Source organism: Rousettus aegyptiacus, unplaced genomic scaffold, assembly GCF_014176215.1.
Source record: "Rousettus aegyptiacus isolate mRouAeg1 unplaced genomic scaffold, mRouAeg1.p scaffold_m13_p_13, whole genome shotgun sequence".
Taxonomy (NCBI): Eukaryota; Metazoa; Chordata; class Mammalia; order Chiroptera; family Pteropodidae; genus Rousettus; species Rousettus aegyptiacus.
The window spans coordinates 45,730,002-45,746,453 of record NW_023416288.1 but is presented as its reverse complement, the minus strand read 5'-3'; the positions used below and the strand labels follow the sequence as shown (position 1 = coordinate 45,746,453).

The window sequence follows — 16,452 nt, the reverse complement described above, 5'->3', positions numbered from 1 at the left end:
CCGTCGTCCCGGTCCGGTCCCCATGTCTGCTTCTGTTTCCGGTGCGGACAGCGACGCGACCCCTCTGGGGTGACACTGACGTGGTCCATCCCGGCGCTCCGCGAGCCAGAATCGGGGACGCGCCTGGGTCTGTTCCGGCTTCCGCGCCTCCCGCTGCCGCCTGCGGGCAGGAGCGTGCCCGAGCCTTGCCCAGCTGCGATCATCGTCCCCCGCTTTGTGCCTGCGGAACGAGGAGGTCCTGGCGGCCCGGGTGTCCCGGCCCTCACAGGCGAAGCCGCCGGGCGGTCTGCGGTCAGGCCCCAGCCTCTTGCTGACCCTCCCCGCCCCGGCTGGCCGGTCAGGCTCACCGCACTGATGATGGTGATGGTGCCGCCTGGCCAGAAGCAGGGGGGACGATGGCTTCTTTCTGTCAGTGGTGATAGGGCCGATGAAACACTTTAGAGGAGTCGACAGGTGCCTCTCACTCCGCTGTCGCTGACGGCCAAAGCCCTGGCCCAGGCCGGGCGGCCCGGGTGGGGAGGAGGGCCGGGCATTGCTGGGCGGGTGCGAGTCGGGAGCCTCGGGTGCCCAGCTCGTGCTTTAAGGCGGCATCGCCTGCTCCTCGGTCGCAGGACTTCTCTCAGCCGCGCGGCCGGCTCTCCTCTCTGCTGCCTTGCGGGTGACGACTCCGGTCCCAGACGTGGGCCCTGCCGGGGGTCCAGGTTTCTGTCCTGCGCGGCCCGTCAGGGACAGCCCTAGCCGGCAGTGACCGGTTGTGGCGGGGGTGGCCGCTTTTCCCAGCAAGTTTTCCTGCTGGGTGTTAATGTTCTTGACTAAGAAGCTGCTTTTCGTTGACCTTTTGTGAGGGCCCATGTGGAAGATGTTCACCCCAAGAAAGATGGGGTTTGCCGAGGGTCGGCTGCGGACCTCGCATCTGCACGACCCAGGTTACCTGCTTCAGGTCTGAGTCGCCAGCCCCTCGCCCGCACCCTCAGGGAGCACTGAGCACCTGACAGGGTTGTCGTGGGCGTGGAAGGGCCAGCCTGGCGAGCCCACAGCGGCCCTCCCGACTGCTCCCGCCCGGGCCCGGGGCACTTTCACACCTTACAGCGGGTGGTAACCACAGGTAACCCTGCAGGGGAGCGAGCCGGTGTAGACACAGCTGAATGCATGGAGGGAGGCAGGCAGCCTCAAAGGAGACCCGGCAGGGCGGCACCCCCATCCCCAGAGCCCCAGAGGAGGGGGACCCCTCAGCCCTGACCTTGGATTCTGGGGCCGCGTTGGGTTCTGCTGCCCTGTGCGCCCGGAGCAGAGCCGGGCTCTCCCGCCCGGAGCAGGCAGGAGCCGCGCTTCACATTTCCACGCGGAGAAGCGGGAGTGGGTTCCCGTGGAGGGCCGGGGAGCGGGCGGAGGCCTCGGGGGCCCGGGGGGCGGGGCGACGACCCACTCACCGCCCGTGTGCCCGCCGGGAGCCTGGGCGCCTGCGCCGTCAGCGTCGGGAGCCGAGTTTGGAGGGCTTGTTTTTCTTTTAATTTTGTGAGCTCAGTGGGCACCAGACAGTGTCAGAATGTGAAACCACGTGTTTCTGCCCTTTTATTGTCTTTTGAACAAATAACCTTAGATAGAAGTTGGAATGTGGTTTCCAATTAGAGTGGGAAGAGGAACTAATTCTAATTCATGAGAAATTATTGAAATGAGTAAAATATAATTTGAGTGCAGAGAAAGTAAGTTATTTAAATTACTCACAAGGTTATTTTCCTCAAGATTTATAAATTACAATTAAATAAGAAACGTTGGGGTCAGGAAAGCTCTTTAAATGATAAAACTTCTCACTGCTCATTGTGCCTGATTTTCGTAAGGCTTTTAAACAGAGGAAGAGCCAGTTCCGCCCGAAATCTCTGAATAATTCAGGCTGCGTTACCACAGCCTTCCAGCCGCAGGCCCACCTGCCACAGAGCACAGCTCGCTCACCTGCGGGAGCCTGTCAGGGCTGACAGGTGAGTTACCTGTGTGGGGTGCCACTGGGGAGCGCCTTCTCCCGGCCCGAGTGCTGCCTCCCGCCCCCTGTCTGAGGAAGGATCACCCCGAGTGGCCGTGAGGGATGGACGGCGGTCGGGGTGAGGGAGGCAGAGACCAGACTCTGGGGTCAAGTCCCGTGACCGGTTATGAAGCCAAGTGCTATTTTCATAAACCGATGCGAGACGACGTGGTGCAAAGGGCCGGAGCCTGGCACTCTGGCTCGCACGGACGGAGCGCGAGGTGCGCAGCCGCCCCGAGGCCGGTCCCGGTGCAGTGATGGCGCCCGCGGGGGCGGCGGCAGCCGCAGGGCCGAGTCCGGACAGTTCCACGGCCAGGACCTCCGCGCAGGCCCTTGAGCTGCCTCCGCGGCCTCGCGCCTCCAGCACGCGAGCCCGGCGCAGAGCGGGCGCTCGGCGCCCCACGCCCCGCCCCCTTCGTACCCCTGGACTCGCTTCCGCAGCCGCCGGAGCCCATGCCGCAGGCCGGGGGCTTCACCGGCGCATGTGGACATCCCCGCAGCTCCCCACAGCCTCCTGCAGCCCCCCCACCCCCCCCCCCCCGCAGCTTCCCACAGCCCCCGACAGCCCCCGGCGGTCCCCCACCACCTCCCACAGCCCCCCAGTCCCCACCGCCCCCACTGCCCCCCACAGTCCAGAGGCTGCTGTCTGAGGTCAAAAGGTCAGCAGGGTGTGTTTCCTGGTGGATGAAATCAAGTGAGTATATGTGAGAAACTGGGCGCTGTGTAAATAAAATGGGAACGCCCCATGATTAGGGGGTTTTTCCAGAACCGTAGATTAGAAACAGGAAGCCAGTCCCGTGAGGAGAAGGGTCACGTCGCCTGCAGGGGACGCAGGCAGCTCCGAGGTGGTGAGGCCCCGGCAGGGCCGTGAGCTGGGCCCACGCGCCGGGGCGAGGCCCCCACGCAGGTGGCACGCGGAAACGGGGTCCTCATGAAAACGGGCTCGGGGACGCTCAGGCAGCTCCTCCCTGCAGCTCGCGCCCCGTCTCCTGTCGCGAAGGCGGCCGGTGGCTTCGTGACATGGAGACCTCAGACCGGCCGGCCTGCCTCTCTGACCACAGCCAGGGTGTGGGGGCAACAGGAAGCCGGGGCCTCGGCCCGGGGTGAGGGGCCGCGGCCGCCAGGCGCAGTCCAGTGCGCCCGCGGAGGGCAGGCGTGCGGGCATCGGCCGGGGCCGGGGCTCGCAGACCCCGCCGGCCTCTCACGCGGGGCCCGGCGCCCAGAGGCTGTGCGCTTTGCCAGTACCTCCGGGGCAGCGGGACCGGCCCCGGCTGCCCGCCCCGCCGGCTGCACCCCTCCCGCTCCCTGGCCACGGTCCCAGCCCTTCGGGGGACACGGGTAAAGCAGGGGCGTGCAACAGCTCCGTGACCTTGACCTTGACCTCCCCTCGTTCCATCCCCTGAGACCAACGCTGCTCCTGCCTCCCTTCCCTCCACTCGCTGTGATGGGACCTTGGAAATGGAGACTGGTGGATCAGTATGACAGACAGATGGACACACAGGCAGACACACACACACACACACACACGGACGGACAGACGGACGGCTGAGGCTCTGGGACACCCCGCCCGGGGGCATCAGGCACAGGCGTGGGAGCCCGCATCCCCAGCAGGAAGTACTCCTGGGCCCTGGGAAAGGCCCGGCCACCTCCTGTAACCCGACCCCCACCGGGCCAGCATCAGGAGGGGCGGACGCTTGGGGCCAGCTTCTCCCCGCCAGCCACCCAGCCTGTCGGGGTGACGAGCACCCCAGCCTCGCCCAACCCTAGGCTTTCGCTCGCATAAAAGCTGGGCTGCGGGCGGCTTCCGGACCAGCAGGAGGCCATGGGGCGGGCAGCAGGCCAGTTCCGAGCCCTGGTCTGGAAGAACTGGCTCTGCAGACTCCGGACCCCGGTGAGTGAGGCCGCCCGGCCGGCCGCTGCCCATGGGGCAGCGGGGCCCGGAGGCTGACCCCTCAGGGCTGGCGTAAGTCCAGGCCAGGATGTCTGTCAGAAAAAGGCTCATTTAGAAAACTCTAAAAAAAGAAAAGGTGAAGTTTGAGCTATAATTGGTGTTTTGGGGCGTCTCGTAAAATCCAAGGGACAGAAACGCAGTTAATGCATAAATAGTGGGTCCACCCCTCCCCCCCAGAGGGAGCCGCCGCGGTCTGCGTCCCCCGGGCTGGGGTGACGTGTGACTCTGTTCTGCCGCATGGGACCATCAGTTCACGTGCTCAGGAGCTGGGTTCAGGGGTCATTGCCGGCCCTGGTGCGTGGGTGGGAACGGCTCAGCCTGAAGCGGGGGCCCCGCCCTGTGGACACCCTGCCGTCTGCCCTGTCCTTCTGCCTGATCCTCCTCCACCGCATGCCGCGGGGCCGCGTGCTCACGGGCGTCTCCGGTGCCCGCGCCAGGCCGTCAGGCCCAGGAGTGGGCACAATTTCTGATCTGTTCGCCATCGTACCCACAGCGCCCGGCACCCAGCAGGGGATCGGCTGCGGGGGCCGCTGAGCGAGAGCAGAGGCCGAGGCGGCCTGTCGCTTCTGGGCTCTGCGCTCTGTGCCCGGGGGCCAGGCCGATGCGCCCGCCCTCAGGGAGCTGGGGCTGGGGACAGGGGGAGGCCACGGAGCGCAGCGGGGCGGGGGGCAAGCCGGCTTCTCAGGACATACCCTGCAGGCGTCCACACACAGCAAGAGAGGAGAGACCACAGGAGGGGCTCGGCCGAGGCGGGGGCGCCGGCAGAGTCGGGAGAGCCGGCGGAGATGCGGGACCCGGGCCAGACAGCCCGCCTCCGGCTCTGCTGCCCCCAGCTCCCCTGATTTCTGTTTTTGAATTTTGACATACAACACGGTGTTAGCTTCAGGCGTACTGCGTAGTGAATAGACGTTCGCGTCCCTTACAAGGTGACCCCCGATCTGTCCAGTCGCCTCCTGGCACCGCCCACAGCTGCCACAGTGTTCCTGACGGCCACCCCTATGCTGTACCTTACGCCCAGTGACTGTTTTTAATCTTAATCCCTTTCGCTTGGTTTTCCTCCCTACAAAGTGAGGTGATTCCTGAGGATGAAATGAGTCAATGTGTGTCCCTGACTGGCGGGCGAGCGGGAGCTGTGTTCTTATTTGGACCAAGTACAGAGACGGTGGAGGTGCGTGAGGGCTCGGGCGCGGCGACCCCCGGGACCGGGGGCTGCTCGGCGGGCGCCGCCCCGCGGGGCTGCGGCTCGCAGGGTCAGCCGGGCGCGGGCCTTGGGGTCTCCGCCTGGGCGTGAGACGGGCTCCCCCCTGCGTCCTCACGCACCGGCCCCCCGCGCTTGCCTGTGGCCAAGCTGCTCCTTTATTTTCTCTTCTGACACGCGACTACTTGGGGAAAACACGTTTCTTTTACATGGGAAGGAGCAGAGATTGTCGCAGAGATGAGTGGAAAACGTGCATTGTTTTTGAGGCAAACGGGGGCACCGACCGCCCCCTTTGCACAGGGACACTCGGGCCCTCCCGCCTTACGGCCTCGTCCTAACGGAGGACGAGGGCCACAGTCCTTTCCCCGTGGGGAGACCTGCAGAGGTCGGGGTCGGGGCTTTGGCGTGCGAACTCGGGGGACACATCTGCCCGCAGCAGAGTGAACCCCGCCGGGCTCTTTCTGCACGTTTTCTCTCCGCTACCCCAAAGGGAGCCGCCCGCTTTAGAGTCGAATCTTACACTTAACAATTCCACTCAGAACTTTTTTCCTTTTAAATCTGCTTTTTGTCACTCCCTTCCTCCCAGCTCTTCAGAGATTTTTTTTTTTTTATTTCCATAAGACTAGAAATGCAACAAAAACGATGTTCTTTTTTCCAGGACTTCCCCTGCTGTTTCTAGTCAGCTTAGTACTGGAAGCGGAAGTGATGGCAGTGGATTTTAAATTTTGTCCCATTTTCATTGGGGGGGACCTCATCGCTAAGCTTTCCTCCATCTCGGGGCTCACGGTTAATACATCGTGTTGTTTTGTGATTGAGAGTGAGTGGAGGTCGGTTTGGCTTAAGGACCATTTTGGCTGGGTATCGTATTCACGCGTTTCTTTCTCTTAGAGCTTCGTAAAGATGGGCGCGTTGGCATTCGGCACTGCGTTTGCTGAGCGCGTGTTTGAGGCCAGATGATTCCCCCACTTGCTAGGCAGCCGCCTTCCCTGGCTGGACGCCTGTGGTTGTCTTCCTTTACCTGCGAAGTTCGGTAGCCATGGCTCGGCCGTAGCTGATTTTTTTCTGAAATACAGCATTCCTTCAGTCTTCAGATAAAGTCTTCTCTGCGGGATACAATAAGCTGAATCGTGCCTACGTATCTTAGGTGCAGGTGCCCTAAAAAACCCAGTCTTCACTCCTTCAGGGAAGTCCTCCTCTGTTTTATCTCCGGGGATGTTTTTTTGTTCCAGTTGTGGGATTCGCTTCTTCAGGAATGCCGATCATCGTTCTGTCGCATAATCTCAAACACAGCAGCTTTTCTGTGTTAATATTTTTTGCTTTATAACTGTTTTTTTTTTTAATCACTGTTGTTGTCTCAAACTGTTTCTTTGATGCAGAAATTCAAATTTAACTAGTGTCTAGTCTCTTTTTGTGGCTTATACATCACTTAGAATTCCATAGTAATTTTTTTGTTATTTTTCCCCTTTGATCTGCAACCTCTCTTTTCATTTATTTATCATCATTTTTTTTAAGCTCTTGTTTTTGAATGTTTGTTCTTATTACATCATCCTTCTTTATAAAACAGTTGTGAAGAAATTCTTCATTTGTCTCGAGTTCTTTCCTTTCTCGGCAAGCTCCATGACTTTCTTTGGCTTGTGTTTTTTGTTGGTTTCTCTCCGGAATGGCTAGGCAGCTGTTCTGAGCTTTCTTTTAACCCGTCGAGGACTCAGGCGACCCAGCCCAGGCGCCGCATTTGTTCTTGGCTTCCGTTTCTCTTCTTTTCCGGCAGCTGAGACATGTTTGATATCTCCGCCGAGCTCCAGGGTGACCTCTGAGCGTTTCCTGCATGTGCCGAGCGGCCGCGGCGCGGGGGCCGGTGGATGACGGCGGGCGCTTCCTCCCGCAGGGGGTGGGGGGGCCCCACAGCAGCGACCTGCCCTGGACGGACACCTGCTTCCTCTCCGGGCCCTCCCCGTGTTGAGGCGCCACTCCTGGGGGGCGGCCGCGGTGCGGGGGGCGGGGGGGGGGGAGGGCGCTGGCGAGCACAGGGGTCAGCTGGCCAGTGTCCTCGCTTGACAGCGCAAGATGAAGAACGTGGAGCGACAGTCAGGGATAGAAACGACACGGAGAGGAAAGCGCGACCCGGAAAGGTGCCGAGAAGCGCGAGGCCGCCCCGGGGCCCCGCGGAGAAGCCGCCCGGGCAGCAGGCGACTCGCTCCCGACGCCCCGACGGCGGGACCGCGCGTTTCGGCGCCTCGGTCCGGAGCGCGGCCACTGCCCAGTTCCGAAGGAGGGCAGATTTCTCTCTCTTCGTGCTTTTCAGAGGGTCTGGCGATCGGCTTGTAAATGAAAAACACTTTTTCAGGTTTAATTAGAGTTTTATTTTTATTTCAGTATCTTCAGAGAAACTTCCAAGTTATAAGATGTAGAGTTTTCTTTTTTTGATGATGTTGTTTCCACGTGAAATTGGAGATGCAAATTGCCATTGATTTTATGAATGGACTGATAAATAGTTGTAATTTCACAGTTACGGCTGATTATTTTCAGTTAGTCTTGAAGGTCCTTTAAATTATGGCGGTCTTTATGTGTAGAAAAAACACACAGATGCCATAAATAAAAAGATTGATAAATTGATTGTATAAAAGATTTAGACAGTAAAACAGCAAATAAAAAATTGGAGAAAACATTTGCAATATCCGAAGCAGCAAAAGGCTGAGTTCTTTAAAAACAAAACAATAAAATAGGAAACGATGATTTAAAAACAGTAAAAAAAAAAATCAGTCGAAAAACAGGCTCAGGGGAGAATAAGGAGTTTATAGACAAGGAATTATTACATACTTATGAAAGTATGTAATTATTAACTTATGAAAAATGTTTGATCTTAGTAACTAAAGAAATATTTTCTTGCATATCAGTTTGGCAAAACTTTGACAGAAATTTAAAAGTTCGTTCATCTCAGATGCTATTGAGAGCGATTAGAATGACTGAATATTGACCGGATGAACCTTCGTCGAGGGTGTTTTTGTTATGTCTATCCTAATTAAAAATCTAAATTAGAAATCATATTCCCTCTGACTCGGGAATCTCAGCTAGCAATGCCCCCTCAGCGGTGTACTTGGAAAAGTCAGCCAAGCAGGAAACTCATGATAGCTCTGGCCCCAACCGAAAACCTTGCAAATCTCCATAATTAGGTGATTGGCCTAATAAATGAAATTCTCTGGTAGGTTATTATGTGCAGTTTGAAGCAATGAGGCAGAACAGTAAGTGCCGTGATGGAAAACTGATTCCAAAAACGTTAGTTATGCGTGTGCGTGTGGTGTGTGTGTGCATATGGTGTGTGGTGTGTGGTGTGTGGTGTGTGGTGTGTGCGTGTGGTGTGTGTGGTGTGTTCGTGTGGTGTGTGTGGTGTGTGCGTGTGGTGTGTGTGTGTGGCGTGTGTGTGCGTGTGGTGTGTGTGTGCGTGTGCGCGTTTGTTTAGATGAATTGAGAAACCTGCTCAGGTGGTGTCTCCTTGCAGGGAGAGATTGTACTCAGAGAGGAGCTGAGACAGGCGGGTGGCCGGGGCAGTTCAGAGCACGCAGGGAAGTTCATTTCCGTTCCGAGCCTTGTGCCTGGGAGCCTGGCGGGAGCCCCGTCCTTCAGTGGGGGGCCGGCACCCTCGGCCCCACCCGTGGTCACCCACGTTTCTCTCTGTGCAACGCCGAGCGCCTTTGCTGTTTTACGTTTGGCTATGAAGTTTTGCATTTGTAAAATTATTTGAGCAGCAGTCGGTAGAGAACATTATCTACCATAAAGACAAGTGAAGAAAGATGACAATAAAAATTATCTTATGATAATGGAGGATTTTTATCAATTAGTTTTTCACTGGGCCGTGTCTTGCAGATGGTGTTTCTTCCCAGGTAATTGTATTCCATGTGTCAGTGGAAGTTCATTTTCTTTTGGCTTTGAAAATTCAGGATTATGCAAATGATTGCAGTTTTTATGGGTAGCTCTTTTGTAGGCTGTGTCAAGAGATTTGACTGCAATAATCTGAGTTTTAGGAGTTTGTTCCAATCTCAAGAAAATAGTTCAATAGAAAAACGATATATACATAAAAATAGTCACTGATTGGACAATGCGAGTTATGGCCTATCCATCTGGGAGAAATGCCATGCGACCAGGAAGAGGAGAGAGTGACGAACCTCGCGCGGCAGCACTGGGCAATGTTTGTAAAGTGAAGGGAAGCGTGGGCCACGGCCGGCCCGGCGGGAGAGACACGTTGGGAATGTTAAAGTCATTAAAAAATAAAAGTCAGTTGTTGGAGTGTGAGAAGTATGGGCGAAGTTGCTTATTCGGTTAATTTCTCCAAAATGTAGAGAACGAGGAAAGGAACGGAAGTCAGGTCAGGTGGGAGGAGGACAAGGGGTGGCCCGCCTCACAGGATTGTTCTCAGAGGCCCTAGGACGGATGACAATGGCCTCCATTGAAGGAGGGTCGGCCGGACAATGTGCCGCCCTGCAGGAGATGGAGACGCCCTAAGGCTCTGCACTTTATTCAGGCACTAATCTTTTCCACAACTCCCCCAGGTCCTTTCCCTTGCTGAATTCTTCTGGCCATGTATCCTGTTCATGATTCTGACAGTGCTTCGTTTTCAAGAACCTCCGAGACACAGAGACGATTGTAAGTTTCACTGTGACTACAAAGCTCTGGAGAAAAAACACAGTGCCCTCTGCTCTTTGCAAGCTCTGACCTCTGAGTGGAGCGCATGGGTGAGGGCCCGCCGTGATACGCAATGGCTGTACTTCTGGGGCATGTGCCAATCCGCATCGATTTGCATTTTTTTCTCTTAGGAATGATACTCACACATTTGCTCCATGTAGCAGATAGCTTTATTCTTCTAACTAAGCTGCCTAAATGTGGGCGTGTGTAGATTGACCACTTTAAATACAGACGGTAGAGGTAGAAGGTTCAGAGACATAATGCAGTTTCCAGCATGATACTGATGGTGGTGATGATGCTGGTGACGACAGTGATGGTGGTGGTGATGATGATGATGGTGTTGATGACGATGGTGGTGATGGTGGTGACGGTGGGGCCGGTGCTGGTGCTGGTGGCGGTGAGGGTGGCGTGGTAATTCTTTCTGAATCATGTGGCTATGGGCAGACAGCCCTTCTGCCTTGAGAGCCGAGAGCTGCCCCTGGGGGAAAGGTGCTAGATGTCTGTAAAGGGCGTCTTTCCTGTTTTCCCATCTGGGTTACTAGCAGGATTAACGCAGTAGCTGAGATTGCACGGCACTGCTCTAAGCCAGCAGGCCTTCCGCTTCCAGCACGAGCCACGCAGACCCCTCCCCTCCTTGCACCTCCGTCCAGGTTACTTGCAGCCACGGGATCTGCCCAGCCGGGGTGTCTTCCCCTTCGTCCGAAGCCTTCTGTGCAACACGGGGTCGAGGTGCAGGAGCAGCAGCCACGCGGGGACGACAGAACGCCATTTCCGGTGAGAAAAACGTGCGTTCTTCTCAGGCTTCGCGGGAAGCTGGTGCAGAAAGCAGGCGTGATGCGCTCGGTCGGGCCTCAGCGACTCGGGACAGGGCGGAGATCATGAAAAGCACAGAATCGAGAGCTGCGAGGAAATCGGTCTTATTAAAATCAGACTCCCGCGATAACACCTCTTGACTAATGGTTGCTCTCCAGGCGGAAGTCTTCCCTGCTGTCTTCAGAAGCGCAAAGTCATGGCTGACTAGACGATGCCATTTGCACGTTACGGTTTGTCTTCTGTAGGTTAAAACGCTGACTTCAAAATGACTCGCTCAGCCAGCTACTCAGTTTGGTGCCAAATGCCCCCCGAACAAGTGTGTGCGTGAGGCGCCCCCTGGGATTTTCCTGCTGCGCTGTTTTTGGCCAGAACCCTGTCGTGGCAGCTGAGATCACAGGAGGACAGGGGTCATGTACCTCTTCCTCCACCTAGCCACTTCGGTGGGGCAGGTGACAGCGGGGGGTCTGGCCCTGACTCTCCGTGGTCGCCTATGGCGCCAGTTGTCATCGAAGAGCCAAGAGGGAGAGCAGGAGGCATTTCACGCGAGGAGAGTCAAAACGAAGGGGAGTTAACGTAGGGGATCCCGGAGGCTCGGGGAACCTCGGAGCAAAGTTAGGGACTTGGGGACGATGTTCGAAACTGCCGGGCGCCAGCGAGCTGGGTTTTGCTTCGTCCGTACTTCCTGCCAAGAATTAATCTAAGACGTTTCAGTGTAAATCGGGTTAAAACACATGATCTTCATCTTTTGATTTTAAGTTACAGGAAGGAAATGAAAAATTCCGGATAATTCTGGACACATCTGGTTTCATGTTTATAAATGGCGCTCACATATTTTCTGAGGCAGGTCATACTACGAAAGTATTAAAACATAATTTGGAAATAGCCTAAAATCATAACCCTGAAATTGCGATTCTTTGTGCGGGGGGAGGAGGCACACAGGACTGTCCTGGGGAGAACGGGGAGGCTGGAGGCTTGTCAGCGTTTCCACCCCGGGGCTTGTAACTCTTCTCTGCTCAGCGTGTGAGACTTCGGAGCTGCCCAAGTGGAAGGCGGCTGGGCTCTGCCCTCGGACGATGCTGGCCCCGCCACTTGTAGGCTCTGTGCATCTGTGCGCACTATTCGACCTCTCTAAATCTCTTTTTCTCTCTTACCTACTCCGAGTGCGGCGGCTGTTAAAGGCCAAGCGCAGGAAGCCTGGAGCAGGGCTCAGAAGCCCCGCCCCGTGGGAGGCGGCGGCAGCGAGTCCTGTTCCGCCCTTGTAACGATGATGTTTTTCCACGTGGGGAAATAGCGCCCCCTTTTCCTCCGCGGTCCTCCGTGTCAGCACCCTCATTTAAACGAGCTGAGACGCGGGATCGTAAGGTGCAGCTGGGGACGATGCCCGCACCGCCTCTGAGAACGGCCTCTGGCTGGTAACCAGGCGAGAACCGCCTCCCTGTCCAGCCGTGTCCGCGGCCGAGGAGCGAGGGACGGGGCCCCTGCGGGCGAGGAGACACACGGCCAAGTTCACCCCCTGCTCCCCACCCGCGGATTCTCACGCATTTTCACGTGGGTTCAGATATAAATCCAGTTGACCCTCAAAGCCACGAATAAAAGTTCCCTTCTGGTCAGTGTGCGGGAACTGGCTCAGTTTACAGATATCCGAAAGCGAGTTTCCACGTCGAGTCTCCTGAAACACCAGCGTGAGTTCGGTTTGAATTCCCACGCCCTTAAGATTCCCCTGGGAAAGTGGCCTTGGGCAGCGTGCCCGAGTGCCATCCGACCCGGGTTCCGATCACGCGGATCTGCTTCCCCATTCCTGGCTTTGTCACCGAGCTTCCTCGTCGGCGAGGGCTTCGGGCTTCGGGGCTACCTGAGAGCGAGCGGTGACCGCAGAGGGACCGCGGCGCTTGGTTAAAGGCACAAGCGACCCCGGACGCCGGGCGATGGGAACACACTGGGTGAACCCGCCCCCCCGCCCCTGCCGCTGATCCCGCGAGGCTGCTGGCCCTCACCCCCCCCGCCCCCCCCCTCCCCGGCACATCCCCGCTTTCAGCTCTGGGCTGCGTGTCCCATCCGCGGCTGAGCAGCTTTCCGCCCTCGGCCTGGCAGAACGTTCTCTTTGTAGCTCCGCCCAGCCGTTCCCCACTATCCTCGCCTCTCGTCACCGACTCATTTACTCATTTCTGCATTCTCAGAAGCGCTCAGGCCCGAGGGCCCCCTTGGCGCCCCCACCCCCCGCCGGCGATGGCCACCTGCTCAGCGCCCGCCGCCGCCGCAGCCCCTGGCTTCTCAATTGGCTCTTCATCCTTTAGATGAGTGTCTCCCAGACCTTGGTCTCTGTCGAAGGAACTCAGAGTCAGGAGGCTTCGCTAGAAATAACCAGCAAAAATTTACTCGAGGGCCTTAGGGTTTGCAGACCGGGAGCACGACCGGCAACAGCCGGAGTCGCGGAGGACGGGGCGCTGGGGCTCTCGTGGCCACAGCCCTGGGGGGAGTCCCAGCTGCTCTCGGCCTCCGGACGGGTCCGACGTGGCCGGTGGTCGGCACACCGGTGTCGGGCGGTCGGGTCGGTGAACGGCCCCCTTCCTTGGTCCTTCAGAAGGTCACCTGGGGCGCGAGGTCCCCCCAGGCACTGACGCAGGGCCGGAGAGCTCAAATCCCAGTTCCCAGGCAGTGAGGACGACAGTGATCGTCCCCTCTCGCCCGGCCGGCTGGGACTCCGCGATCCGGCCGCCCGACAGCGCCGACTTCTCCACTTCCCGTCCCAGCGCCCGGTTCCCCGCAAGCAGCAGAATCGGTCTTCTGTCTCCGCCCCGAGCGGGGAGACCCGGATCCTTCTTTCCTAACAGGCTTTTCTGACCCCGAGGAGCACTGACATTAGGCCCAGAGCAAGAAGGAGTCACAGGGGTGAGTGGCACACACAGGTCACCGCACGTCTTCCGGCGGCCGCTCCGGAGGGCTGGCCCCTCCCCGCAGCCCCCGCACCCCGGTCTGAGCGGCTTCTCTCCCCGCTGGGGGTTCACGCGGAGTCGGTGTGCCCTCTGTTCCTTATTTGCAGATTTCTCCCCCAATAAGACTTGTTTTGTATTCACACTGGTTTCGTCTAAGGGATTCTTCCCTACTGTAGGTCATAAAGATAATTTTCTATATTATCTTCTAAAATTATTACAGTTTTCCCTTCCACATGTGACTCTTGAATTTGTTATGTCCATCAGTGCTACTGGCTTTTGAATATGTCCCTGAGAATTTTTTACGTTCCCAATTATGTCTTCTGGAAATAGAGTTTTACTTCTTTCCTATCTGGAAGATTACATTTCTTTTACTTGGAGTTTACAGTGTTTGTTCTTCTGTGTTTTACCCCAGCCCTGTGAGAGGGGAGCTTGGTCACTAGTTTGAGGGCCCAGAAAGAGTTCATCCACCTGCCGAGTGGCCTTTACTTGACCCGTTCATTGTAATCTCCTTTGTTCTGCCTTTTATCCCGGCAAGGTCGACCAATAACTTGATCAAAGACCAAAGAAAGACCTGGAGTCAGGAAGAAGGAAATTGCGCTCCACCCAAATCCTATTACAGAGCTGGGATTTCCCCAAGGCTCTCAAATTCACCCCCTGCCGGGCCAACACACATCGATATTTTAATCCGGGGGTTTTCTGTGTGTTTCTTCGGCCATAAACACTTTCATGTTAGCAATAGTTGATATCGGGGCTTAAGGACAAATCGAGGTACTTCTGAAATAAGGATGCGAGAACCAGTACACAAGCCGTTGGTTGTTTCGGGGGCCTCGCCTGGGGCCTCACCTGGGGCCTCGCCTGGGGCCTCGCCTGGCGTGAGGCAGGCTCTGCACTCTGACCAGACAAGGGTCCCGGGAGAGAACCCGCCTCGCGGCCCTCAGCTGCCGGGGGCCCTGACCAAGTGGTTACTTTATTTCACACGAGGCCATGACAGAGGTGACAAGTGGTCTCTTGTCGTGCTTCCGGAACTCTGCCCCGCTCAAGGCAAAGGCGTCCCTCTCAAAGGTGAGGTTTGGTGGACTGTGACGCACGGTGGCAGGGCCAGGCTCGGCGCTCTGGGCCCGGACCCGGCTCTGAGCGGCCCCCGCGCTGCCGCCAGCGAGTCTCCGTGGCCCCGAGGCCTCGCTCTGCCTCTGAGCGGAGGCGACAGGAAGCACGCGGGGCTCGTTTTGTTCTTCGGTGGTGCTGGCTGAACCTGCTCCGACTCGGTTCAGGTGGCGATAATTAAACAACGCCCTTCGTGGGCCGGATGGTGCGAGCTCTGCCATTTCATGGTAGATTTACCTGCTGACAACTTACTTCGTTTTCACAATGTTCTCTAATTTCTAAAATAAAAGAATAGGGATTTAAAAAATCTAATAGGTCCCATAACTTCCTAGTCAGGAAAAATTTCCCCTCACTTTATTTTCTTTCCTCTTGGAAATGCCAAACGTAATTGGACACCGAGTGACTCTAACAGGCTCCCGGCAACCTGCGAAATGGTGCCCTGTTTTATTTTGATTTTGAGATTAGATGTAGGCAGGGTGGGCGGCGCTGATCTCAAAGGTTGTGAGACTGTTTTCTCTTATTTACTAGTAAAACAATCTTTCCCCACTTACATGATGTAAAGTTGAGAAAAATATAGTAATCGTGTCATCGTTTCCAATTAGAATCATAGCGCATGTGTTGAGGCTGGTCCTCGGGTGGCCTGTGTCGGGGCCCCCCGGGGTGTGGGATGGGGCCGGTCTCCTGGGCAGCCTCCAGGTGGCGGACGGAGGGGCTGGCGGGGTGCCCAGCTGTGCCTTGGGTCAGCGTTTTAAGGAGCAAACTCAGCGGTCCATCGGCATGCTTGGATCTGATGGCCGCGCAGGAAGCAATTTGCAGGAGCCTCGTTTGTAAAGACGACAGGAAACCCTTTCGAAAATGCGAGCTGTTACGCCTTTCACTATTTCCTCGTAACTGGATGCATTTACGTTATTTCTGGCAATTTTCTCCTGGAGCTCACTGCTCCGATGGACATGATTGTTCACACGGTTTATGCCCATCGTTATCTTCTAGCGGTGAGATGGCTCAGAGCTAAAGTAAAGCGAAAGGCGAACGGAGTAGCGGGAGAAGCCGTTTCCTACGGACGCAGCAGGGAGGCTGTGTTTAGAACAAGCAAGACAGCGAAGGTCCCAGTGGAAACGGGACGCAGGCCACGCGGGTCCCGCCCAGGGCGCCCCTCCCGAGTCGGCCCCGTGCAGACCCCGGCCTCGCCCCACGTGCCCGTGAGCAGGGGCTCGGGTCTCAGCGCCGCCTGCCACCCTGCCCGAAGCCTGTCCTTGGGGTGCCCACGGCGCGTCCGGTCCCGTCAGGGCTGCAGGAGCGTGGAGCCCGCAGTGGCTGTCTCGAGCCCTCTGCCGTCTCCAGGAGATCGCCAGCCCCGGGACGAGCCACGGCCAGCAGTCGGCGGGGCCGGGCATCCAGAAAATGAGAGGCGCGGTGAACGCAGCCGGGGCGGCTCATCGGCTGTGCCCTCGGTCCGCTTCCGGAGCGGGCTCGACCCCGTCCCCTTCCCTCCTGAGAGCTTTTCCCGGGTCGCCTCTTTCCGTCCGCGTCCTTCTAACGCTGTCCCCACCCCGAGCAGAGGGCTCTGTCGGAGTCGCGTCAGACCGGGCGTCCCTGGTGGGTCTGGTCCCGGCTGCCCACCGCCCTTGGTGCCGCCTGGCCGGGCTCCGTGCCGCGCGGCCACTCCACACGCCACGTCTGTCTCGCGCTCTCCTCAGCGTCCCCCCGCCCCGGGGCTCTGCACGCACCCCGTTGAGCGGCCTGCACCCCGCGTTTTCCG

General features: G+C 57.5%; 1 protein-coding gene across 1 annotated transcript in view; it reads left to right on the top strand.

Annotated features, from left to right (window-relative positions):
* Positions 1-3,839: 3,839 nt before the first annotated feature.
* ABCA13 (ATP binding cassette subfamily A member 13) overlaps positions 3,840-16,452 on the top strand; it is a 93,138-nt gene continuing 80,525 nt past the window's right edge. The window contains exons 1-3 of the mRNA XM_036230216.1: positions 3,840-3,908; positions 9,711-9,804; positions 10,494-10,617. Of these exons, the coding sequence (XP_036086109.1) occupies positions 3,840-3,908; positions 9,711-9,804; positions 10,494-10,617 (287 nt within the window). The remainder of the gene's footprint in view (positions 3,909-9,710; positions 9,805-10,493; positions 10,618-16,452) is intronic.